The sequence below is a fragment of the Perca fluviatilis genome, chromosome 21 (genome assembly GCF_010015445.1).
Source record: "Perca fluviatilis chromosome 21, GENO_Pfluv_1.0, whole genome shotgun sequence".
NCBI lineage: Eukaryota > Metazoa > Chordata > Actinopteri > Perciformes > Percidae > Perca > Perca fluviatilis.
Window position 1 is genome coordinate 20,050,496 of NC_053132.1, and position 26,878 is coordinate 20,077,373.

The 26,878-nt window shown below is 41.1% G+C and overlaps 1 protein-coding gene across 1 annotated transcript; it reads left to right on the forward strand.

Annotated features, from left to right (window-relative positions):
• The first annotated feature begins 2,304 nt into the window (after nucleotides 1–2,304).
• Nucleotides 2,305–26,878, forward strand: si:dkey-121b10.7 (heparan sulfate glucosamine 3-O-sulfotransferase 6). Its single transcript, XM_039787173.1, has 2 exons — nucleotides 2,305–3,188; nucleotides 25,246–26,878. The coding sequence occupies exons 1-2, from the start codon at nucleotides 2,659–2,661 to the stop codon at nucleotides 25,862–25,864; spliced, it is 1,149 nt and encodes a 382-aa protein (XP_039643107.1). The 5' UTR covers nucleotides 2,305–2,658; the 3' UTR covers nucleotides 25,865–26,878.

The following is a 26,878-nucleotide window of genomic DNA, read 5'->3' on the forward strand; positions in this document are numbered from 1 at the left end:
TGCTCCGTTGCTGCCGGAAAATCCGCCGGATTTCACTCATTAAGGCCGGATATCCGTTGCCTTGGGCTTCCTTTGTGTTGGAATTTTAAACTCCGGTCGATTTATGAGGACTATGGTTAACCTTTTTTTTGCAGGGTAAATCCAGACAGCTAGCTAGACTATCTGTCCAATCTGAGTTTTCTGTTGCACGACTAAAACAACTTTTAAACGTACACATGTTCCACCAAAACAAGTTCCTTCCGAGCCTATTTTGCAGCGGCACCGTGGCTTTTCTCCGGTGCTTAGCACCGCCCAAGACGATTGTGATCGGTTTAAAGAAATGCCAATAAACCAGAGCACGTTTTCCTCCCATCCCCGAATGCTATGTGGAGTAGCCAGACCCTCCTCCAGCGCGCTTTGGAGGAGGGTCTGCAAAGCGAGACTAGGTGCTCTTATACCTTGTCACCTTACTTTCTGCTTTCCCCCGTCATAATTACTATGACCACTAGTGGCCGCCACCACTACAAACGTAAATATGATTCGTAATTGCTGCTTAAACAAACGACATATGTGGGAGTTTTTCGGGTGAGGGCAGTCTCAACACTTGCCATACAGTAGCTCTGTTGCTTTAGCTGTCTATTGGTTGTTTTGCTGCAGCAGGGAGTGCAAAATGTGCAAAACTACTCATATGTCTGTAAGTGCCAAGAATCCCTTGGGAACACAAATCTCAATTGTGACTTCATATTGTATCTCACAATTGGGGGGGAGCAATAGATGATATGGCAACATTTAAAGTGATTGAATTGGTAACTTTCGACAAACCAACAGAACAAAGACAAAAATATGTGCACAAACTGATTCCAAAGAAATGTTTCTAATGGATGTAACAGTGCAGCCATGTTACTACAGCTTTTAAGCCACTCAAAGGGGGGATTTTAGAGGGGAATATTGCGATCATATGGGTTCACAATAAAGTAAAACAGCTGTAAACTGTGAGGATGATCGGTGCAGCAGTAGGCTACACCTCCAGAGAGCGATCGGGACATTTTTATCTGTCTGTGTCAAAGCTGAAAATATTATCTGTGTCCTTAGGCTTTCTTGGTAAGATTCAGGAACAAATGGATAGATTCCAATGTCATATACAAAGATTTTGTTCCAAAAACCTGCATATCAGCAAAAGCCTCAAATGACCACTAAAACTGTTTTAATCGGTTATGAATGTTGGTTTTAAAAAATGGTTATTTATTTATTTTTTGATTGAACAATATATATATATATATATATATATATATATATATATATATATATATATACAGTACAGGCCAAAAGTTTGGACACACCTTCTCATTCAATGCGTTTCCTTTTTATTTGCATGACTATTTACATTGTAGATTCTCACTGAAGGCATCAAAACTATGAATGAACACATATGGAATTATGTACTTAACAAAAAAGTGTGAAATAACTGAAAAAATGTCTTATATTTTAGATTCTTCAAAGTAGCCACCCTTTGCTTTTTTATTAATAAAGGAAAAAATTCCACTAATTAACCCTGACAAGGCACACCTGTGAAGTGAAAACCATTTCAGGTGACTACCTCATGAAGCTATATATAAAAACAAAAAAGTGATGAGGAGAGAAACTGAGGGTGGTCTGGATTACTCCATGTTTATAACCATGGAGCCGGGTTGTTAGAACTGTGGTCTCACACACACACAGACACACACACACACACACACACACACACACACACACACACACACAGAGGGAGAAAGGAATTAGTGAAAGCTAATGACACCTGTCTGTCCATGTTGAGCAGGAGTGTAAAGGTTAAATGTGTGTGTGTTATATAGCTGGCTCCATGGGTGTGTGTGGTCAGGAGGGCTAGCAGACAGCAGGTGGCCACTACCAGCCCATCCTACAGCCAAACAATTTGGGCAAAGACAGTCACAACCTGGAGCTCATGCATCACTGGTAAGGCAGCAGAAGTGGTGATTTAAAGGGGAAATGAGGGGAAATTGCGTCCTGGGTCTGCAATCAGAAACTAATATCCCCTCTTCATCACGTTCCCCTCCTCTTCCAATGCGTTGAATACACTTAAACTAATGGCTACATTTCTCTAAAATAACAACAGTTTGATATGCGAGTTTCTCCCTCTCTGACAGCTTGGAGAGAGTGCATTGTCAATTATTCCTCGGTGTTATTTTAGTGTGGCCCGGGCTGATGATGGAAGGGGCGTGTGTGTTTGATAAACAGGGCGTGGATTTGGCAGTGAGACGGGAAAGGGTTGTTGAGGGTTTCCTATAGAGCCGCTGCCGCTGCTGCTGCTGCTGCTGCTGCTGCCAGGGAGCCGCACGGGAGCGCACAGAAGGCACGGAGCGCTGCGGGACATTACTGTAGTTATTCACAGACACCTTTCAACTACAACGTCGCTCGGAGTTGGCTCAAGCTATTTAAACATCAACAAGTTGTGTGTTGATGAGGAGTTGACGAGAGAGAGAGAGAGAGAGAGAGAGAGAGAGTCAAAGGGCGAGTGCGATAATCCGAGGAACATGTGGAGCTTTTTGACGCGCGGGGGCCAAGTTTTGCGCCACTTGCTGTTGTGGCACGAGCGCGGTGATTATTTAAAAAGCGTTCTCAGTTCTGAGTGACTTTTAAAGTAGACTATGCAGTCCCTTGATGTGGCATGTTTCCTGCGTTGTGTCCCCGTGCTCAGGATTGCGACTCATGGGATGTAGTAAATGGAGAGCTGCGCTCAACTTTGGACACCTGAGGGTGCAGTCCAAGCTGTCCGTCTTCTTTACCATGATCCTTCTCTTCACTTACCTCTTTTACTGCCTCAACGGATACTGTGACTCATTGCCCAGGCCAGTATATGACCAACAAAGTCATTTTCAAAACAAAATCCTCTTAAACGATGGACACGAAGCGTCGTCGCCGCAGCAGCAGCAGCTCGGCGCGCATAACGCGTCTCAGGTTGTCCGGGAACAGCTGTCGGACCTGTCGGACAGCGACGCTCCATCTAACAACATCTCTATAGCGAATAATTTCGGCAGCAAAAAGTTCCCTCAGGCCATCATCATCGGGGTGAAGAAAGGTGGCACCCGGGCTCTGCTGGAGTTCTTGCGCATCCATCCGGACGTGAGAGCCGTCGGCTCCGAGCCGCACTTTTTTGACCGCTTCTACGAGAAGGGACTGGACTGGTACAGGTAAGCAGTTCTTCTTTTCTTTTTCTTTTTTTTTAACTTAATGATAAAACAAGTCATTAAGTCGAATAATAATAGGCTTACATTTAATTAAAATCACCAGTTTCCCTGCTTTGCGCAAACGGGGAAGTGACCGAAATAGCAATGAACTGGAAGGGTCAAAGTTCAGGGCAGAAGTCATGGACGCGTGATTAGAAGTTGTAGCTGCTTACTGTCCCTTTTCAGAAGCTCCAGACTTTTCTTTTTTTCTTCCTCAAGATGCGTATGATCATGTACAAGGCCTTATATCTTACGTTTATTAAGCTAAGGCATTGATTTAAGGTGAATTAACTCAGTAAATCTAATGATATTATTAATGTGTTGGGTTATACATTGTATTATAGGCCCAGCTAGTAGTGTTAATGTGCAGTAGTAAAACCAGGTCAACGCAGGGCAAGTAGAAGAGGGCCCCCACTACAAGTGCCCAAAAAAAAAGCCCCCTGTTTTTCTCTTTTTGATTATTATGAATTCCGCTCTGTACTGCAACATGTGCATGATGACATATCTTTTATCTTCAATATTGAGTCACTCTATAAGTGTTTCTCATAGATCCCGTCTGATGGGGTGGATGATGAGGTGTGTGATCAGGCAGATGTACACAAAGTTACATCTCATTTAGTTTCTTTGGAATCCGTTTGATCTTCAGACTTAAAATGTAGAAATAAATGATACAGCATTTAAGGATTACAAATTGAGAAGTGGGCAGTTTTTACACTTTTTAAGTGCCATATCGTCACCTTCCTAAAAATAATGGCCTATGTCATTTTTTGACAAAACTTTTTTTTTTGCCTAAATCATCTTATGGTGCTGTCCACCTCTGGTACATCTTCATTTGAACAGGTCATTTGATTCTACTCCTTTAGCATAATGGCCTATGTCAAGCGTGTGACTTAGGCTGTTCAGTTTTTTGTTTTCTGAAAGACCTGAAAAAATACTTTATTGACAAAAAAGATTTTTTTGCCTAAATCATCTTATGGTGCTGTCCACCTCTGGTACATCCTCAGTTGAACAGGTCATGTGATTCTACACCTTTATTATAATGGCCTATGTCAAGCGTGTGACTTAGGCCATTCAGTTTTTTGCGTTTTCTGAAAAACCTGAAAAAATGACTTAGCCCATTATTTTGGGAAGGTGACGATATGTATAAATTACTTTTTCTCATACTTTTAATCAATCTGGGGCCACAGTGGGAAAAAGGTGGCATTTTCATGTGCTGTCGTCAGATCATTATGTATTTTCTAGTTCCCTTTCAACAGTCTATAATGAATGACGTAGGCCATGAGCATGATGTAACAAAAACAGCAACATTTCAAATACACTCCCCACTTACAGTATCAGTCCACAGGAAGCATGTTTTTGTGCAGGCCAACACATCCTCTCATGCGTGCTGTGATCAGTCCCTCTCCTCTCTTCATTAATATCCCTCAGCACCAATAAGAGGCTCTGCTGATAGCTACCAAGGATGGCAGCGTATTCAGTCCCCTGCCAATAAATTGCTGTTTATTGAGCTGACACACTGCTTCCCTAAGTGTCCCATGTTGGTCCCCTGAGGGCCTGATCACAGAGGGAGGATGGGTCGTTGTGGACGGTGGTAGTGCGGATGACCCCGCAGTCAGGTGTTTGTTTGAGGATCAGCCGAAATGGGCTTTTGAAGGCTGACCGCGATATTTCTCTTGTCACAAATAGCCTCCATTTTATTTTTTCCAATGAAACCCGGACACATGATTTTTTTTTCTTTCTTTTTTTTGTCTCGCCGGGATAGCAGCACGCAGAGAGACACGAGTCTGAGTTTATGGACTAAAATGTTTAAACGGATAAATGAAATGGGTGATCTTTGTTGTTGAAATGTTAAGAGTGGGTTTTTTTAGTAGCTATTGTTAGAAGAATCTTCATGTCTTGGGTGGACATGAATGCCTGATATCTGATAGCACCGAGATGAGAGAGAAAGGAGGAGGGGACTATTACAGAGGAAGGATGAGGCAAAAAGATCTGGTGGATTAAATGACGGTTTGATAAAGTGACAAGTAGAAGAGAGAGGAGAACACGGAGGTGTGGCAGTAAAATGTCGGGTGGGAGGAGAAGCAGAGATCAATAGAGCCGGGTAATGTGAGGCTCAGGTGGAACAGCACTAACTGACACAGAGATCAAAGTGTGTGTGTGTGTGTGTGTGTGTGTGTGTGTGTGTGTGTGTGTGTGTGTGTGTGTGTGTGTGTGTGTGTGTGTGTGTGTGTGTGTGTTAGTTCTTATTACTCAGTATGTTTTTTTCTGGAGGAGGCTGGGGTTTTCCTGCTGCATGCAAGCTACATCAACATTTCCGTTGCATGTGCGATGATACAGTTAATGAGTGATGTGGGCAGCAGCTCGAGGCAGTTTTTAACTTTGAGTTGATGAATTACTAAAACGGTATCCCCTGGAATGTTCTTAACACAGACATGTACATTTTATCCATCTGTAAAACAGCTGTTTGCAATTAGTTTTGCATAGAGGCGAAAATGCAAAAATACAGGATGAAGTGTTGAAGAAACAGATTCATTTTAGTGAACTGTTCTATCTATAAAATGTCCGAAAATTGTGTTTCAAAAATGGACATCATCATTTCCAAGATGACAGCTTCAAATTTATTTTCTTTATCCCACCATCAGTCCATAAGCCAAATATAGCCAGTTTACTATCATACAAGCAGAAAATCTTCACATTGGAGAAACCGAAATTAGAGTATGTTTGGCATTTTTGCTGGTAAAATAACTGAAATGATTTATTTATTTATTTTCTCCAGCTCTAATGGACTGTTTTAGATCTTTATAACTTGTTGGGATTTAGGGAAATGTGAATAAAATGATGCACAAACCATCTCTAATTTCAACATTTAATATAAACATGAAGCTATAAAAAGGTGTAGAAAAGAAGGAAAATCTAAGGCACTCTTCTTAAAAATTAAAAAGCCTTTATTTTATTGGCTATTTCATAGTAGAAATTTTAAAAGACCTAGGGAGAGGCAACCAGAAATATACATAAAATATATAAAAAGGTTCCTGAATGTGCATGTTTTACCCCAAACAAGCATGATTTGTCTTGAAGGAGAAATTATTTTTTTACTAAATGTGCCCTTTTATTATAACATTACTGTCCTATTCTTAGCAGATGTAAGGGGATATTTAGGGAAACTTAAGGGTTCAAGAGACTAGAACTGTGAGACTTTAGCTGTCCTTTATGTCTGTCCCGAAATAACCGACAGGAAATAATCCTACAAAGCAGCAACTATAGGATACCATAGACTACATCATGATATTAAACAATCTCAAAATACATTTTCGAACCTTGTATCCCTATCCTCTCTAATAATTTCCGCCAGGCTTCAGATTTAAACTCAAGTCGGACATTAGATTTACAGAACGCTGTGAATTCAGAGATTCCACTGTCTTCTCTTCAGTAAAAAGTATTGGCGTCATAACTTCCCAATCCTTTTACAGTAATACCACAATCCCATTGGACGACTGTTGTGGTCGGCATGGGTCAAAGTTCAGTTTAGTTCAAATTTGGCCTGGCGGAAAATCAGCGTGGTGCTCACCACAAAGGCCTGCGACTTTGCTTTTCACAATGCTATACATGCACTTTTTAAAGGTATAGGAGACCAACTGCAAACAGAAACTTTAAAATGCATAACATATGATCTTCGCTGATAAAATATAACAGTTTTCTTTTTTTTGTGTGTGACGGTAAAACCCAAACAATGGCATGCATTTTCAGCTGCTCTTTAGGATCTGTAGTTAGCAGAAGTGAAAGGTGAGAAGACGAGCAACCTTTACGTGTTCCTTTTACGGCTTTGTGTTGACGTTAAACTGACCTTACCTTGTACTCTCTTAGCACAGACATGATTTATTCACCTCTCTTTTTTCTCTTCCTCTCCTTTTCTCTTCTGAAGGCTTAATGAAACGTGTGTTTTTGCTCTGTCCTAATCCGCCGACAGCTCTTGTCAACACTGTGTGAATTGGACCGGTGTAATGACAGGTCAGGCATTAATATGGACAGCTCAGGGACATGCAGAGTGGCTGAGAGGGATTAGGCCCCCACTCGCAGTTAAACAAGGCTTTATGAAGTATTAGTCAACACCCCCACCCAGCCACATCCTCATCTCGTATAGCACTGGGCTAGGATGAGCGCTTCACTATTCCTTTAGTGCTATAGGGGAAGCTTATTGTACCCAGGGGCTGTGTAGTTCACTGGCTTACAGACAAGAAACAAGAGTCACTGGGACTTTTATTTTATTTTAATATGAGACAGTTGGAATTGTTCGAAGCATGTGCAAGTAATGTATAGTCCGGGGAAAGATTGTGGAGTAGGCTCAACTTATTTAAAAAAAAAAAACAGAAACTATTGTATGATTTGATTTTAGAAACTATAGCTACGTATTGAGTCAGACGTAATCTCGCTTTGCCAGACCTTCCTCCACAGCGCTGCGGAGGAGGGGTCTGGCTAGTCCACACAGCATTCCGTGACGGGAGAGAAACGTGCTCTGGTTTATCGGCATTTCTTTAAACCAATCACAATCGTCTTGGGCGGCACTAGGCGCCCGACAGAGCCACGGCGGCGCTGCAAAATAGCCTCGGGAAGGAAGTTGTTTTGGTGGAACGTGTGTACCTTCAAAAGTTGTTTTAGTCGTGCAACAGAAAACTATAGTCAGATAGTCCAGCTAGCTGTCTGGATTTACCCTGTTAACCATTGTCCTCAAAAGAGTTTAAAATTCCAACACAAAGAAAGCAGTAAGGTAGCGGACACTTCCGGGTGAAAAGGAGCAAGCATCGGAGCAATCCCGGAAGTGGAACCTCTTTGATGTAGACTAAGTCAGATGTAACACAAGGACTGTCCTCCCAAGACAACCACAGAATCGGCCTTTTCATTCAGGTGCCAGAGCCCTCCAGCGGCTGTAGGTATTGTGACTCTAGACCAGGGGTGTCAAATTCAATTTCGCTAAGGGACAGACTGGAAAATAAGAATCACATTAAGGGCCAGACATGTACAGTTTATTGACGGGCTTTTATTGAAGAGAAAAAGTTAAATATTTTGACTGTATTATTGCATGTCTCATATAGCTTTCTCACTTTGAGTTTGGGCCCCCAAAAAGTCAGAAAAAAAGTTGCTTAGCCATCATAGAAAAAAGCGCCAACATTGTCTAAAAAAGCGCCACAAACATCAGAAAAAGGGGCAAAAACATCGGAAAAAGTGCCTTTATTTATTTATTGTGAACCTATATTGAAATGCGGGCCGGATCAAAATCTGCAAGGGCCTCGGGCCTTGAGTTTGACACATGTGCTGTAGACCCTGAGGATAAAGTCCACAGAGGGATGTAGTCGGGGGGGGGATCGCTGGCTCCACGGAACGTCGGACGTCTCCATGAGAGACCTCTGTTCGTTTCCCGGTTCCTTCTGACAGTCAACTTTGGTTTCTTTTGAGCATGACCACAACCACTCTCTAAACTTAACCCTCTAGTTATTACTGTAACCATGACAACGAAGGTCCCAAAACCTTAACAAGAGTAGTCACAGGTCGCATTTTACTGAATTTGTAATTTTAAATGATTTCAAGTGGCAAATAAATACATGGATTGATCGAAGTAGTTAGCTTAAGTAATGGTACATTCTCCTTTCCCTGCCTTTCCTTTAGCATCGCATGACCTAACCCATCACACATAGTTCTAAAAACAGTATTCATTTAGTTTAATATTGTGTTAGGTATTGATATCTCAACATTGACTCTCCATATGTTGTGGCTAATGAATAACCAGTCGGCACAGTAGACTTCCCTGTGCCTTCCTACTGTCCTTTCTTCCTTCCCCTTCTGCCCTACTGCCTATTTTTCATACTTCCAGATATTCATTTAGTGTAATCACATGTTAAGTACCCAGTGATTCACATATATCAATTTGAAACAGAATCGCTGTATGTGAAGCCAACAACATCATCTGAAACCGGGCTGGAAAGTATCACTTAAACATTTATTCTCTGACAGAGCTCTTCATCTCAAAGTGCTGTCTGTGTCTTTGAGCTCGGAGAGAGAGAGAGAGAGAGAGAGAGAGAGAGAGCCTTGGCCCCTGTCCTTAGCTGGTAACCAAGTAAAACACATGGACATCCTTAAAGGAAGCATTTGGCAAATTGTTTTTCGAAAAAATGCTTATATGTGGAAAAGCCTTGGCCATCTACTGGAAACGATTGTGTGGTTTGGTGGTGGAGAATGAGGGTTTAGACAGCCATGGTGTGCAAAGTGAGTGAGTGTGAGCATATGTGTGTGTGTGTGTGTGTGTGTGTGTGTGTGTGTGTGTGTGTGTGTGTGTGTGTGTGTGTGTGTGTGTGTGTGTGTGTGAGCTCGGATTCATTCACACTGCTCCAGCTCTACCTGAAAGTCCGTCCACTGCCCCCTTCTTCTTTCGCGTTGCTTCGCCTTTTCTTGACACTATAAATATCCAAGAGATATAAATGTCTTTTCCCGATATCGATCACCTAAAATAGGTTCTTTCTATTGATCTCTCTCTCTCTCTCTATGCCTTTATCACGCTGTTGCAGCAGAAACGAATTGACTTCTGAATATTCAATCTTGTTGACAAGGAGCTGTTACTCCCTTCCACAGCTGACATTTATACCCCACAGTGTGAGTGTTTGCTGGGCCTGGATTTATAAAGCTTGTTCAGGTCACTCAAAGCGTGCAACGTAAAGCCACTGGACGTGTCTTCGCTCCTGTTAGCTATAGAGTCAATGTTTTTTTTCCTCTCTCGTCTGTTAAATCTCTTTCCTCATCGACTCCTTTCTTTGCCTCATAGTCTCCTCTCTCTCTCAGGACGCCCGATGTATGATTCAGCTACCTACACAGGAATGTCCAGGTTTTATTTCCCGTCAGACTTTTCTACCAATCACAGGGGATTCTCCAGTTGAATTCCTCTCCGCTCTGCATTCTTGGAAGCTGCGCGTTGCAAGAGTGTTGTTCAGACTGACAACGGGTGTTTTGGAGAAGAAGAGAGGCTTCCAGGCAAGAATTTGGAAAAATGGGAAATGTACAGATCTCGCTAGAAGAAAGAAGGCTTTGTGCCGAAGACGGGGCTGAATGCTTTGCGAGTATTTGAAGCCGCATCAGCGCAGGAAGGGAAAGCTAGTCGGTTATACATATGCATGAACATGAGCAGCATTGTACGGCATGTCTGTCAGAGCCAATAAACATGACATGACACGTGCTGCTATTTACATGTAAAGGGCTTTTTTGCCAGAATAAATATGTAAATGAAGTTGGAAAACTATAAGGATGAAATCTAACATGACTTGATAAATTGGTGCGAGACGGATATGGATTTTTACTCGGAGAAAAAAAAAAAAATCCAACTCGGTCATCAATATTTTGACAGCTCGTCATTGGTTGACCTTTCGACTCCCAGCACGCCGTGTCTCATCCAATCAGAAGTAATGCAATCAGATGCACGATGAGAGGACCACTGGTGGAACTCTGAACCTCGCCGCACTTCAATCAGTTAGAGAGCGCAGGGAACGGTTTGTGTCGCCCATCACTGTGGCTGGTTTCAATTTCAGCCGTCTGGGTTTTAATTCCAGACGGTCAGGCTGAGAGGCATTTTAAAGAAGACTCAAGACATGCTGTTACATACTTTTGCTTGAGCCACAAACTCCTCAAAGCCTGCCTTTCCTTGTGACACAGACAGAGATCAGGACGACTGACGAGCCGCCGTGTTTAATGGACCACAACAAAATGATCTTCTGTCTACTTCCTCCATCTTGCCTCGTCTATGTCGTTTGCTTTCGTTTCCTCTAAACGTCTTCTCTTTTTTTATTTCTTCTCTTTTTGCTTTGTGTCATCGGCCTTTTGTTTTGGATTAGCGTGCGTACAGGAAATGAGTAAAGATGAGTAAAGATTAGAAAGAAATTAGTAGTAAGTAAAGTAAGTAAGTACGTGCTCATAAGAAGACGAAGGTGAAAGAGGAATAGAAAATGGGAAAAAAATGTTACACGACAGTAACAGACTAAAGTGTTGTACAGTTACTAGTACCGTTTTCTCACTTTAACTTTGTACTCCAATACTCCTATACTATAGTTACTACTTTTTCAAATGAATACTTGCAATACTGACGATCGGATAATAAAACATGATGTCCTGATCAGTAGGGTTGGGCATTGAGAACAGATTCCTATTTAAATCGTTTTAAAAATATTACGATTCCAGTGGAATTGTTTCTTTATTGGAATCGTTTGGAGGATTTGGTTTCAAATCTGATCATGGGTTCCATATTTAACATGCGCAAGTTTGCGTGTTGCGTTGCAGCCATGGAGCACAGTAAGCAGCGCTCTAGTGTGCCTTTATTTTACGTTGAAAAAGCCTGGTAAAACTGCAACCCACCATTGAATCAAAATAAAACTTTCCTCTTATTTGTGAAATAAGCACGTGACCCGTTTCAACTCCACCCCTCAAAGAATCGGAATCGAGAATCGATAAGAACCGGAATCGAAAGGAATCGCAATTGGAATCAGAATCGTTAAAAACGATGCCCAACCCTGCTGATCAGGTTTGTAGTGCTGCCGCAGCGCACCGGAACAACGCTCTGCTACTTTTTCTTTTCTGTGAAGTGAGGAAATAGAATATTCTCCGATCGCATAATACGGTTCAAATTCATATTTTTCATAAAGTGCTTACGATCCAATCCTCACTAAAGCGTATGTCACGCAAGAGGGACAATAAAATCAAATGGAATGATCAAAGTTGTCATATTGACTTTTAAGGCGTGCTGGTTGATTCATGACGTCTACTCATGCATTGAGTAACAACGCAAGAAAACATTCCACCTTAAAAGTTACCGGTGGCTGCCGGCGGTAGCCTTTGAGCGGCACATTGAAGGAAAATAATTTTTCAGTCTATAGCTATTACTGTAACTGTTAACTAGTAAAGCTGACAAGGCAGCAACACATCCTTTTCATTTTATAGTTATAGTTGACTAATGTATGTAAATATTGTATGCCACCGTAGGAACAGTAGTTACATAACCTTCCAAACAAGCCAAAATGTAACCGTGCGTGTGCATGTATGGAACTTGAACAAATAGCAGTATACCCCTGGACCTGATTGAACAACACATTTTTTTAAGTCTGTCTTAAAATAATTATCATATAATCATATAAGAGTTATTGGTCACTGTAATCATACTGGCCACTAAAGGGATAGTTCAGATTTCTTTAAATGGGGTAGTCTCAGGTACTTCCATATGTCAGTGTATTACCTACAGTAGTAGACCAGCAAATTAAAATAAATTGAATCACACTTCTTTTTCTGCTTTCTTCTGGCTCTACGTATCAAACTGTTTTGCATTGAAGAAAGGATCTTAATACAATATCAACTCACTTTCTCCATTTACATCAATTACTTTGAAATGACTGAAAAGAGATGGGTAACTGACAGTTACTTTTTTTAATTTTTTTTTTTATTTATCCTTTATTTTACCAGGTGATGTCCCATTGAGATAGTCAAATCTCTTTTACAAGGGAGCCCTGGAGACTGACAGTTACATTCATACATAGTTACTGCTGGTTGGTTGTGATCTGGTCTGTCTGGAGAGGCACGTAATTATTGTGCGTGTGTGTGTGTGTGTGTGTGTGTGTGTGTGTGTGTGTGTGTGTGTGTGTGTGTGTGTGTGTGTGTGTGTGTGTGTGTGTGTGTGTGGTGTGTGGCCTTGGACCTCTCACTGGTGTCTATCTCTGTTTAATGTCTGACTGGCTGGCTGGGTGGCTGGGGGGTCATGAGAACCTGCAGCCACCCTGAGAATCTGACAGAAAAAAACACACCTTTCTTTGTCCGCTATAAAACCTTCCTAGAAAACTCCAATCGGTTTGACTCAACCAACTTGAACTGGTTAATTGTCAGTGATGCCTGTGCTGGCTCTGGGAGGAAATGAGATTAATTATGCCTGAAACTCTGGCACTGAGAGCTGGAGCTGAATTCGAGGACAAGTAACACATCAAACAAGACGCGGTGATGGGAGGAAATCTGGAAACCGACACCAGCTCCCTCTTCATGTCCATCCAAACTCGACTGTGTCCTGTATGTTTGATGTGTGTAAACGTAGCCAAGGCCTGCTGAGTCCACTCTGATGAGTGTGATAGACGGCACTAATAGCAGACCGCTGAATGGACTGTTTCCAGTTGTAAAAGCCGTGTCTCTGCCAGCAGTTATTTCCGTTTTTAGCTTAAGACACTGCTAACAATGAGCTGAGAAACCACAAGGAGTGGGAGGCTGAAACTGCTAAGAAGTTGGTTTTCAGCATCGGACAGTATCGAGTGTTCTTATTGGTCGGGACCTGAGGAGTTGCCAGACGAGCAAAAGTCCATATTGAGTCGATTACAGTGTTTCTGAGGTGTGTGTGCACATGTGTGTGTGTGTACTCATTTAGAAACGTTTTTTAATTAGTGAAGAGCTGGTTGTTTTCTGTCTCCTGTGTGAACTCAGAGAGGACGGTAAACATTAAAGTATGTACATGTTGACTCATGTTTAATCTGCTAAATCAATCAGTCTATCTATCCATCTAACTAGCTATTAATATCATATTGAAAGGTGACAATGTATCTGTGTGTATTACAAAATATGGTGAGTTCCTCCAAATATAAATAGCAACTAACGTAATATGTGTATATTTCAGAATATTCCCACTTGTCGTGTATGTATTCCATATTCCTCATAACTAAAGTATTTAAATCTAAGAAAAAACAAACGGTGAGGTACAATCAGTATACTGTCATAACCTAGCTACTATTTATGTTCTATTAAGTAAGATTCTTAATATGTTTAATACATGAATATGTGCTCTGGCTGCAACAAATGTGACATTTTCTTAAATAATTGATCAATTATTTGGTCCATAAAATGTAAAAGAAATGGCAATTACATGTTCCAAGAACCCAAGTTGACATTAAGCAAGTTGCTTAAAATGACTTAAACAATGAGTCGATTATGAAAATAATTCCCAATCAATTTTCTGTCAATCAACTATTGAATAACTGACTAATTGCTTCAGGTTTAATGTGCTGATTTCAGGGTACATTTAAATATGTTTTTATGTCAAAAGACCTCTTCCTGATTAATTTGAAATTTAAATGTCCACATACATTCATCTTACTAACAGCCCAATTATGTAACTGTGGGAAGGACGTTGTGACATCACTGGGGTCAGGATCTACCCGATCTACCCCTCCCTCCATCCTGTATCGGATGAAGGCAGGGTGGGGCCCCCGGGGGCCCCGGCATCTCTCTGAGATAAAGCCACACAAGTAGGCCACTATGGGCCTGGCAGGAACAAGACTGCAGATTTTCCCATTTGATAAGTAAGGATGTGGGGGAGGTAGCAACCAGTGCGCACACACACACATACTGTACACACACTTACACTCACTCATATGGTATATACACTGTGTACTATACTATGTCACACACAACAGGTTTAATCCATGTTCCATCATTACACGTTGTTACGATAAGATAAAAGATAAAATCACTGCATCCCCTCTTCCTGTTCTTCATTTCATCTCCTTTTCCTACTGTGGTCATTTTAAAGTATAAAGTACCCTGTTAATATGTTTGGTGCTCATAATCATTGTGGTGATATGTTTGCACTTAACTTCCCAGAGATAACTTGTCACCTAATCATAATTTATATTTGGATGATAAATAATCTTATCTTATCACTGTATGTCTGTATGGTAAATATAAGGCTACAGCCAGCATGCTAGTTATCTTAGCATAGCATAAAGACTGTAAACAGGAGGGGAAAGCTAGCCTGGCTCTGTCCCAAGGTAACAAAATCTGCCTAACAGCTCCTCTAAGGCTCACTTTTCATGGTAACACTTCATATCTTACTTTATGCTGTTTTATGGGGGGGTTATGTACGGAAAATTGCTGTTTTTACTTTTTTTACAAATTAAACAAACAAATATAACGTGTCAGCTTTGGACAGAGCCAGGCTAGCTGTTTCCCCTGTTTTCAGTATTTGTGCTTAGCTAAGCTAAGCGCCTGCTGGCTGACAGCTACATATTCTTATCTTCTCATCTAACTCTCGCCAAGAAAGCAAATAAGCATATTTGCCAACATGTCCTTTAAAGCTATAGTGCGTAGTTGCTGTCTCCCCCATGAGGAATTCTAAGTAATGGCAACAACACTGTACAAGCCTTCCGTGGTCGCGCTCCACCCCCACCCTTCCTCCGCGCAGTTGCTAGTGGTTTATGGAGGACACGGAGGATTAAAAAGACACAATTTTTTAAACATAGCCATACTGAGAGACACAGAGAGAGTTGTGTGGAGCTGATAGGCTTAATTAGCTTTGTATCAACTCATTTGGCAATGGCTTGAATGTAACGGACGTTCATTGATATAAAAATGCTACGCACTAAAGCTTTAAGACAAATGATTATCGTGTTACATCAGTCAGCAATTAAGAGATCGTTCGAACAATTACAAGCTGTACTGAAGGTTCAAATGGCGTAAAATTAGCGTTTGGTAAAATTCACACACAGACAAATAGATCTCCCTCTGTCATTAGGGCTGTCCTGGTTTCTCAGAGGAAACTCTGACTGACCACTTCTCACTCACTCACAGCTCTCAGGCCCTGTGATGTCTCTATTAACCGTTACGCCTCTATTTTTCCCCTCAGCTAGACACATTCTTCATCTCTTTCCTACCGACCTACCCCAGTGATGCAAACCTCCTGTAGTAAAAATACTCCTCACCACCCTGGTGCGTCAGCCAGACGGTAACCTTCGGAGTGTATAATGGTCCGCCACACACACGCTGAAGAGAGATACAGTAACATGAGCTGTGGGCAATATGGGTTTATGTAATACATATATTATGTAAGGGGCTGATGGATGATATCCTGTGCTAATATTCAGTGTAGAACAGGGTATCTGCAGGTCTTGAAAAGTCTTAAAAACCCATACATCAGTTCCCTCAAATAAGGCCGTGTAAGCCTGCTATAGACAGCAACATTATTTTTAATCAATCTATCAATTTTCTGCTGCTTATGTGGGTCCAGGTCATGTTAATTGTTTAATGATATTACTAGGAATTATTGTTATACAGCACTGGGAAGTGCTAACACAAATGTGACATACAGTATATGTCAATCAATTAATATACTTAATAAATTAATGTAGGCCTTATTGTCGTGACTGGCTTTCTGTTATTCTTTGACCGTAAAAATGGTATGAAATTGCATCCTATGTGGTATTTAAAAGGTTTTAAAAGTCTTAAATTTGAATTGTGTTGACACTGCAGAAACCCTGTAAAATGTTGACTCTTCATTCCTAAAACTTTTAAAGTTTAGACCATTTTCATTTAAATGTTCTTCTTTACAAGAAAAGCCTCTGAAACTTCAGGTAGTTACAAAAACTCTGCAACGTAAAACCAGATGCAATTACTTATCATTAATTACTTTGACCTTAAAATCTCATTTTGGCAGCCTGATAGCCAGAATACCTGAAAAAAATGAGAAATGTCCAAGAAAGACTTTTTCCTCTATTTTTACATAGCAATGGATACATTTATCAAAAAGCTCAATTTAGGCCAGAAACATCATCCAGCTAATGTAATGGCCCGACTCCAACAGACACAAAGAGAAGTACTACTTTACCTCCTCTTTTATTGAGTTGCTTGCAGTCCCCGCTGACTTCTAATCAGCCCACAGAAGCTCCTCAGCCCTGTATTTGTCGTCAGTAATGACAAACCTGTCCCTCCACGCAGCAGCTTTTGCACATCTTTGAACACATACAGGCAGACTGTATCTGTCTCATGTGTCCCTCTGTAGTGGTTGAAGACGTCGATGTGTCTTACAGTAAAAATTCTTTCAGACGTGTCAAATGTATTCATAACAATCTTACTTTGAAAGATACAGTAGAGGCCAAGTGGAAGCTTTAAAGTTGTAAGAGGGAGTTGTAGAAAAGTGAAAAAAAAGGGAAGGAGAAATGGAGGGATAGAGGAAGGAAAAGAAGGGGGTTACATCGCATGTACGGGAGAGAAATCTGCACATGATGACATGTTGCATTACATGATCCCCTGTGATCCCTGGTGGTCTTGCCCTCTGAATCACAACCATCTGCCTCTGACCGTCAGGGTGGAGGAGTCCATTTCGGCGCGGGACAGGCTGGTGGGGATTAGGAGGGTTCGGGGGTCTGGCCTCGGCCCAGCAGAGCCGGTATGGATCACAGATTTCGGAGCTCTGAACCCCCGGCACCAGAGGGAAACTTCCTAACTCAGAAACACTTCCCTCATCTCCGCCCCACACACACACACACGCACGCACACACAGACGCACACGCACACACACTCAAACTGGACTTCATTGCTCCCAGATGTGGAACCATCCTGTGGCTGGAGTGTGTGTTTCCCACTAGAGAAGAGATAATAGCCACCGTGTTTACCGTACCTGCAGGTGCCCTTTTTACTTTAAAATAAACACACATACACTCACATTTGAGAAGCACTATAATGGGTGAGCCCTTTTATGCCCTGCAAAGCCATAGAGCAATAACTACAGAATCAGTGAAGTGAATTGCAGGGATTTTCAGGCTGCAAAACAGATGTTGTAATGCAAAACTTTGTAATGCCTTTGCTTTACGCCCTTTTAGATGTCATATTTTGTCATAGTCCATATAGGGCTCAAACGATTCCTCGAGTCACTCGAATAATTCGACAAAAAATCTTCGAGGCAAAATGATTTGCCTCGAAGCTTGGTTTAAACAACGGTACAAATCGCTCACGGTGTTTCCGCACGGAGGATTATTACTTTCGCACACCGGGCCTGTCGCTGCTGCCATGTAGACAGGACGGCGCAGATTACGAAATGAAGAAAGAGAGCGTAAATAGCGAGGGGCTAAGAGAAGAGACAGGCTGGAGGAAACAGACTTTAAGTGTCCAAAGTTTGGAATCGGTTCAAACGTAATTAAAACGAAAACTCTGTACAGGGTGTCTACTGCGAAATCCAACTAGCTTACCACAATAATAGCACGACGTCAATGCTTCAGCATCTCAACAGAAAACATGGAGTCTAACTTAATCATCCATTCCACGACAAAAGTAAATCACAGAGTCGTGTGGACGATGAAACTACACCAAACACAACAACTATCAAAATCAAAGACAAGAAAATACGGAGTGGTGACCACGATCTGATCTAAAGAGCCGACTTGTTGACTATCCCTTCGGAAAAACAGCTGATTGTTGCGCGCCATTTTCTCTCACTCTCTCTTCACGGAGAAACAGCTGATCAACCATCTACTAGCATAAGTGTAACAGAGCTATGTGACATTGTAATCAAATATATACATGAAAATAGGTTAAGTAACTTATATATACTTATAAGCCTATATACAGATCAACTTGTAGTTCTGAAAGTTAAGTTGCACAACTTAAGGTAGTGTTTATGTTTAATGTATGCCTTAGTTTGAGGTTGTTATTGCATTTTTTTAAACAATGTAACATGGCACTTAAATGCACTTAATATGTTTAGTTGTTTTTTTTGAGAGATGATATTGTAAGAAATGTAGGCAATAAAAAAAAAGTTTTCCTGTCAAATCATAACAGACGTTATCTCAGGACACTTTAAAGATTAGGTCTAGACCACACTCTATAATTTACAGAGACGCAACAATTCCCCCAAGAGCAATTGCATATGGCGGCGAGGGAAAACTTCCTTTTAACAGTCAGAAACCTCAGGCAGAACCTGGCTCTTGGTGGGCGGCCATCTGCGATAGAGAGAGAGATAGAGAGAGAGAGAGAGAGAGAGAGAGAATAATACCTAACTAAATATGACTCATAATTATTATAGCAGTGGGTATAATGGAATGGCATGATTAACAGTGGCTATTATAGTAACAGTAAAACTAATAGAGCTATGGCTATTAATATTAATACAGTAGTCCGTTTTACTGTGTCTATCTTTCAGTCTTCCGTTTGTTACAATTTTTTTTATTTCAGCTATTTAATATTGCACTGCATAGTTGGGAACTGTGCAAAAAAGACATTTTAAGAAGTAATGTCAAATTCTATGCAGCTGACGGTTTATTCACTAGCATGGGTCAAACTCCAAAAATGCTATATCCTACATTTCCCATCATGCAACTCAATAGCATTTTTCATACAACTTCCTTGGCCTTCTTGACATACAACTTCCTTGGCCTTCTTGACATACAACTTCCTTGACTTCCACCCACCTCTTGCCCCATTCCCCTTGGTTCGTATTGCAGGCTTTCTTTTCTTTAAAAATGTGTAGTCTCCACGCTGAAGCCGAGTTAACCCTGATGACATCACACCACCATTATATTTTCAAACTTTAATAAGCTCCTCCAGAAGGCTCAGTTGTACTCCCTAGAACTGATGGAATGCCCTTTAACAAGATCAAATTGTGTTAACTCAGTTTGAAGCCGGAAGGTGAGCTAGCCGTTACTAATACTCTGCTATGCTAGGCTAGTTACTAAACTTAAGCTGTTTTTAGTTTTTTTCTCAGTTGTGATTGAATTTAGCAACTGCACGTGTATCAAGATGGCAGTTCATCAAGGTTGATATTCTTCAATTACAGATAACAGCTAGTGGTAGGCAAATAAACTAAATATACCTTTAGTTAAGGCTAGCTGTGGCTCGCTAGCTTTGACTTGATATAGCCGTCTCTCTGTGGCAGAGAGTGCAGTTTACCAAGCCAGAGTGCAGAGTGTGGTTTGGCTTGTATTTTACTTGTATTCTGTAAAGGGTTTTCATGAGAATGTTTTTTTTTTATTATATTATTGTAATTTTTGGGACGTTTTATATAAAATATAAATCAGCCTTTTAGTAAAAAAAAACAAAAACATGAATGATGTGCTTACTAGCCTATAGATAAGGTAGTCACTAAGGTAGCCACCCACAGATCCAGTTAATGCTGAGGATTCCTTGTGCCACATGTATGTTTAACATTAAAACATGATTTATAAAATCATGCCAACAATTATTATTTTAATAGCTTAGTATTCTACGCACTGAAAGGGTATGTATAAAGGCTTTAGGCCGCCCACACGTTATTGTACTATAAGTTTAATATGCAACTTCATTTTATACAATCTATGTCTCAGTCTGTCTCTCTTAGTTAATGGGTCTTTGGCTTAAAACAGGTTGAAGGTCCCTGATGTAGTTATCTCAACTTGGCTTGTAGAGCAGAAATGGAAAATGCTATTCAAACAATCTGTCTACATCACATGAAATAGCCCCTGCTTGTCACCTGACCTGTCACTTTTGTTGAGAGGCGGACGCGGGTCAGTGTACACAGCTCACTCATATTCTAGTCATAAACAGTGGCCTATTAGCCAGCCGTGCTTTAAACAGGCCCTAATAAAGCTCAGCCCACCCACACAGAGCACAGTTAGAGTGTCTGGACACATTTGTATGCACAGATAAACGCACATCTGAGCACTTTCAAAGCCGACCGCATTCCTGCTCCAGATGCTAATGGTAAAGGTGTGATGAAAACAAACATCGGGTCGATAGGTTTCCCTAAACACTCTGGTATCAGATAAAAAGAACAAACGCTGTTTTCATCTTCATAAGAGAAAATGAGATTAGATGCGACTCCAGGTTAATGAGAGGATTACAGTAAGCTGCTGTTTTTCTCCTCTCCATCTGTGCTCTTATCTCTCATTACCTCCTTCCTTTTATTCATGCCCGCTCTTTTTGTTTTTCTCTTCTACTTCTTCTTCTTCCTCTATCCCTCTTTTCCCTCCTCCCTTTACTCCACCACTGTGTGGCCTCCTCCTGGGCTTTCTGTTGTAGCCGGGCTGTTCTGTGATTACAGGCTAGTGGTTCAAAATGTAAACATGATGTCAATGGGAGCCCCACTCGGCCTCGAATGGAACACCATGGCTTCCATTAGACTGATTGGATGAAATCAAACATCCATTTAGTGCCATAAACACACTTGCAAACACGCCGGCACTTCAGTTGTTTTTGCTTTCAGATCTGGTTGTGGGCTTCGGATGTCACTGCATTATGCAACCACAGAAAAAAAATGAAAAAAAATGAAAATACCTTGCATATCTGGGCCCATATTGTTGTTCTGTAGTGTGTTTTTCTTTGCATTCTTTTGGATAAAAAACAGATGATGCCAATCGAGGTTTTTTCCAGTCCCTTAAAACCAGAGAGATTATTTCTGCAGCCACCGTTTTGCACTGATGCACACCAGTCATACTGGGAGAAAGCAGTGGGAGTCCACTGACAGTTATATTGAGGGACCCGAGTGCATCGCAGCCAAAAATATGTTGATTAAAGGATGCAACGGCCCCTTTTGCTGTACTGGAAATACTTAATTGCTTAGGCATGTTCTCTCTGGGGTTGTTGGGAGTCAGTTTCTAAAATGTAGGAAACGCAGGTAGACTAGGCAGGTAGAGGAGAAGCAGGCGAACCAAACCAGCATGCAGTTACCACAGAGTAACCTCCCAGATTGATGACACATTAGAGTACAAACCGTTCTCATTCCCAGCTCGTCAAATACTGACGCTCGGTCAGTGGCTCTCAGCGTCAGGTTCAGATGCAAAAATCACCCTTTAGCCTCTGTGTAACAACACAGGACTTTCACCCAGGAGACGTGTCCTGTTCTTGTCCCGCGTGTCACTGAAACGTACATTTTGTAACCCCATCCGCGATCTTTTTCAAACCCTAACTAAGTGGATTTACCCTGCATGGTGAAAAATGATGCCAAATCAGGCCCAACCAAGCGCGAAAAATGTCACCAAAGGCACCTGACGGCATCAAAAAATGACGCAAAAGGCACCTGACCAAGCGTCGGTTTTTTTTTTTGGACGCGCTGGGAGTGCGAATGTGTTGGATAGTAACAGTATCAAAGGGTGGAATTCCCTCTCAAATCCAAACCTGCTCTTGGATCCAAATGAAAAATGTAGCTTTAGATTCACTTTAGAACTATGTTGCCACTCACGTCATGTGGTGACCTGAAGTGAGCCCCCCAACCCACAGTCTCAGAGACTTGGCTTCGGAGCGATAGGTTGCAGCTTACGCTTTGGCTTGAAATGCTCATTGTAATACATCCCAATGTTAAGACTAGCCATAGAAACAGTATTGAGTTTCCAAACTTTGCTCCCTTTGGTATTTGCTGTATTTCTCTCCATTTTTGTTAGGCCCAGGCTAAACAAAGCTCAGGTTTTTTTAGTTTTTTTTTTTTTTTTATGAATACCATAAATTGTGTATTTGGTGTTACCCTTGTAGTTTCATGCCAGGGGACATGCAGGACTTGGATCTGACTGTGTGTCTTGGATGAAAGAGAGAGAGAGAGAGAGGAATGGAGTCGGCTCCATCACCACACACCAGAGCTCAGAGCCCCATAAGCCCTTCACTTAGAGTACAGACCAACCACGAAGACTAGTCTCCGACCCAACCGTCACCACATGCCTGCTGAGGAGGGAGGGGGGGAAGCATGGAAATTAGCTGAGGGATCTTTCACAGTTGCAATTCTGGCATTCCTCATTGCTTAGATTTCAAACAAACTGAGCATGAGATTTGAATCTCTTCTTTAAACTCAACAAAATGGGCTATATTTTGTGTTTTGTTTTTAAGAGAGGAAAATTGACAGGATATGTTTTTACAAATTAGGTTATTAAATTCCATTTTAGCGTTACAGTAGCATTTGAATGAAATAAAGGACACAAGGCAAATAGTTTTTCCTTTCCCTTCCATTTCCCTCGTTTTAAATACAATCTGCTCTGGCACGTTATAGGGACTCTGAGTCAAGCGCAGGCTTTGGTCAGGGTTTGTTGAATTTTTAGAGGTACTACTATGTCTTCTCAGCCTCTGAGTCATCTAAGTAGGGCTAAAGATCTAAAGGAAGAGGGCAGCCAGTCCTCTTAGAGCCAAAGTGTGCCTAGAATACTTCTACCACTGATGATAATAACAATCTGTGGGCCAAAGGCAACAGCCAGGATTGAATGCGAACACATGGCTACCATAAGACAACACTCAATTAACCTGTTTGTTACGGGATACCTTTGGACTTTTGCCTGTTAATTCAGTAGGAATTACTGCAGCCAGAATGTTGTATGTATTGCATTTGGTCTTATTTTCCTAAATTTGGTCCTCATTTCTATCAGCAATGATAACATTGTACTCACTACATTTATTCTGGAAGGGTGGCAAGGGGGCAAACAAGGGGTCAGACAATTCAGTTAGAAATAGCCAAATGTTTTGCCAAATCATCTAAACCACTTTATTCAGATTTAAAAGTGTTTTTTTCTTCCATTTTTTTTAAAGCAATATGCTTTTAAGCAAATAACATGAAACATGAACATGAAAAGCAGAGGTGTAATTAATAAAATTACACCTCTGATTTTCATGTTCTGCTTTGGTTTCCGAGTCTTGGCATTGGTCACGCTGGCTCTGTCACACTGTCATGGCTTATGGGGACACTTGATAGAACAGAGCCATCCTTGCATTGTTAGTAACACTGTGCTTTTCCCTACTATATGACAAGTCAAAATGTCTGTGAAAAATGCCGATCAGCTTGGGCAGAACATTCTTTTCATTACCAATTCTATGAAAACTATAAGAATAAGATAGGGTCATCGCTGTTATAAACCAGAGTTATTCTTAAAACTCTTAATCATCTCTTGTGTAGTTAAGTAGGTTACTGCTACTACTAACTGCTGTTTTTCCATCTTTTTGATATGATACAAAATATAATAGAGAATATGTGATGGATTTTGAGGATTTGGAGTTGTTCACAGGCACTTCAGGCAGAGCGGGGCTAACGTATAATGTAGCTAACTTTAATTGTTTTTGCTGTTGAGTAATTAGCAATGTAGCGTAAATACTTTTTCAATGAGTAAAATGTCATGGGTCATTTATTACACTTTTCAAGCAATTTGTCGCGTCAACACTCGTGATACGGATTAGCTTGTAGCTAGCTAAACAAAAGGGGAAAAGGAAGGAATTAAAGTGAATAAATGTAGTACATTGGAAGTAACAACCCTACTGTAAGACTACAAATACCAGTGGTGTGACAGAAATGTGGCTATTATTTCAGTCCTGCGGGATGGTCCCCCAGCTTCAAGGACTAAAAGCAGAGAAAGAGTCCAGCCTGTTTAGGAGGAGGCAGCGGATGAGAGGAAATTACTTTCCTGAGGTTAATACAGCCATGTGGTTTTCCTACAGTAGCCGCTCACAGACTCCCTCCCAGTCTGTGCTGACATGGTCACTCCATCAGTGCCAGTAGCTAATGTCATGTTTATCTCCCTCTAATCACAGATTTAGCCAACTAATTACAAAGCAAAATCCAAAAGCCTTCAAGGCAAGTCAAAGGAATGCTATGTAATTATGAGAAAATGAAGGGAATGTATTAATTTCTTCTAATATATACAGGTTTTTGTAAAAGACATACAGTACAGGCCAAAAGTTTGGACACAGTTTCTCATTCAATGTGTTTCCTTTTATTTTCATGACTATTTACGTTGTAGATTCTCACTGAAGGCATCAAAACTATGAATGAACACACATGGAATTATGTACTTAACAAAAAAGTGTGAAATAACTGAAAACATGTCTTATATTTTAGATTCTTCAAAGTAGCCACCCTTTGCTTTTTTTATTAATAAGGGAAAAAAATTCCACTAATTAACCCTGACAAAGCACACCTGTGAAGTGAAAACCATTTCAGGTGACTAGAACACCAAGGGTTTGCAGAGTTAACAAAAAAGCAAAGGGTGGCTACTTTGAAGAATCTAAAATATAAGACATGTTTTTAGTTATTTCACACTTTTTTGTTAAGTACATAATTCCATATGTGTTCATTCATAGTTTTGATGCCTTCAGTGAGAATCTACAATGTAAATAGTCATGAAAATAAAGGAAACACATTGAATGAGAAGGTGTGTCCAAACTTTTGACCTGTACTGTACAGTATGTTGGCATTTTCTTAAGAATATTCCCATGGAATATTTTATTAATGGCAGAATCTCTTTTTTTCATGCAGGAACCTGATGCCTCGTACTCTGGAGGGTCAGATCACCATGGAGAAGACGCCCAGTTACTTTATCACCAAAGAAGCCCCTCGCCGCGTCTTCTCCATGAGCCGCCACACCAAGCTCATCGTGGTGGTGCGTGACCCCGTGACTCGGGCTGTTTCTGATTACACCCAGACTCTGTCCAAGTCCCCCGGGCTCCCGTCCTTCCAGAGCCTGGCCTTCCGAAATGCCACCACAGGCCTCATTGACACATCTTGGAGTGCCGTGCGCATCGGCATCTACGCCAAGCACCTAGAGAACTGGCTGCGCTTCTTCCCGCTCTCACGCCTCCTCTTTGTCAGCGGCGAGCGCCTTGTGACGGACCCAGCAGGCGAGATGGGCCGGGTTCAGGACTTCCTGGGACTCAAACGGGTGGTAACAGACAAGCACTTCTACTTTAACCAGACCAAAGGTTTCCCCTGCCTAAAGAAGCCCGAGGGGAGCAGCAGGCCGCGCTGCCTGGGGAAGTCAAAGGGCAGGCCCCATCCCCAGATCTCCTCTGAGGTCCTTCGTAGGCTCAGAGACTTCTACAGACCCTTCAATCTAAAGTTTTACCAAATGACCGGCCACAATTTTGGTTGGGACTGAACGGCTACTCGCTAAAGCTCTTCAAAACTGTTAGTAGCATTGTTGTTGTTCAGCCAACTGCCAAAACCAGCCAGGACTATCTGGAAGAAATTCAGTGTTTGCCAAAGCTTTTACTCTGCAGCGTATGCATTTCCTTCATTTCTTAAGCTATGAAAGCACCTGCCTTCCTCCAGATCGATAACAGCCATGCTAACAACGTTTGTGAGAGCTTTGATCCATTTGAGCCACTTTAGCAAGCAATGCTAAAATAAAGCTTGTGAAAAGCGCTGGTTGCTGCCACCAGAAATATGCCAATACTGCAAAGAGATGCCTTAAGTTAAATCAAATGGCAGAAGAGTAACGAGCCTTGACAGCCTGGCAAAGCTAAGATAAACCAAATGACATATTGGAGCTTTTTGAGGGACATGACACGGGAGCTCTGCTAAATAAAAACATTTTTAAAAATTAAAAAAAAACACAGACTGCAAGGAAAGAAGCAAAGGGTTTTGAATTATGCACAATGGCACAATCAAAATAAATGTAAAAGTGGGATTTTGAGACAAATAAATTGTTCACAATCATTTAATTTCCATGAGCGTTGTACAGTTCGCCTCTGTCATGTTTACAGTGTATGCAGTTATTTTTGTTTCAGTTCTTTTAATGCAAGCTCCTTTTTTCGCATTATCTTTGATAAAAAATTGAAGATGTAGCATATGCAGGAGGATACCTGGTACTGGTGAAAAAAAAGCTACCAGAAATGTAAAACACAGTCCACTATGTGCTGTAAATTTGCTGTTATTTATGCTGCCAATACAACGCTTGTATAAAATGTTCCCTACAGATGACACCTGTACATCTGTGATTGTTTTCTACTTCATTTAAACAACACTCACCTCCAAAAACGGTACTTACATGCAACTGTATATTTCTAAAAGCTTAATTTATAAGATGACAAACTATTGTTGAGATGTTTTCTCTAAGTCTTTTGTATTTGAACTTCAGCTGGAAGTTGTGACTAAAACTTTTATTCTGAAA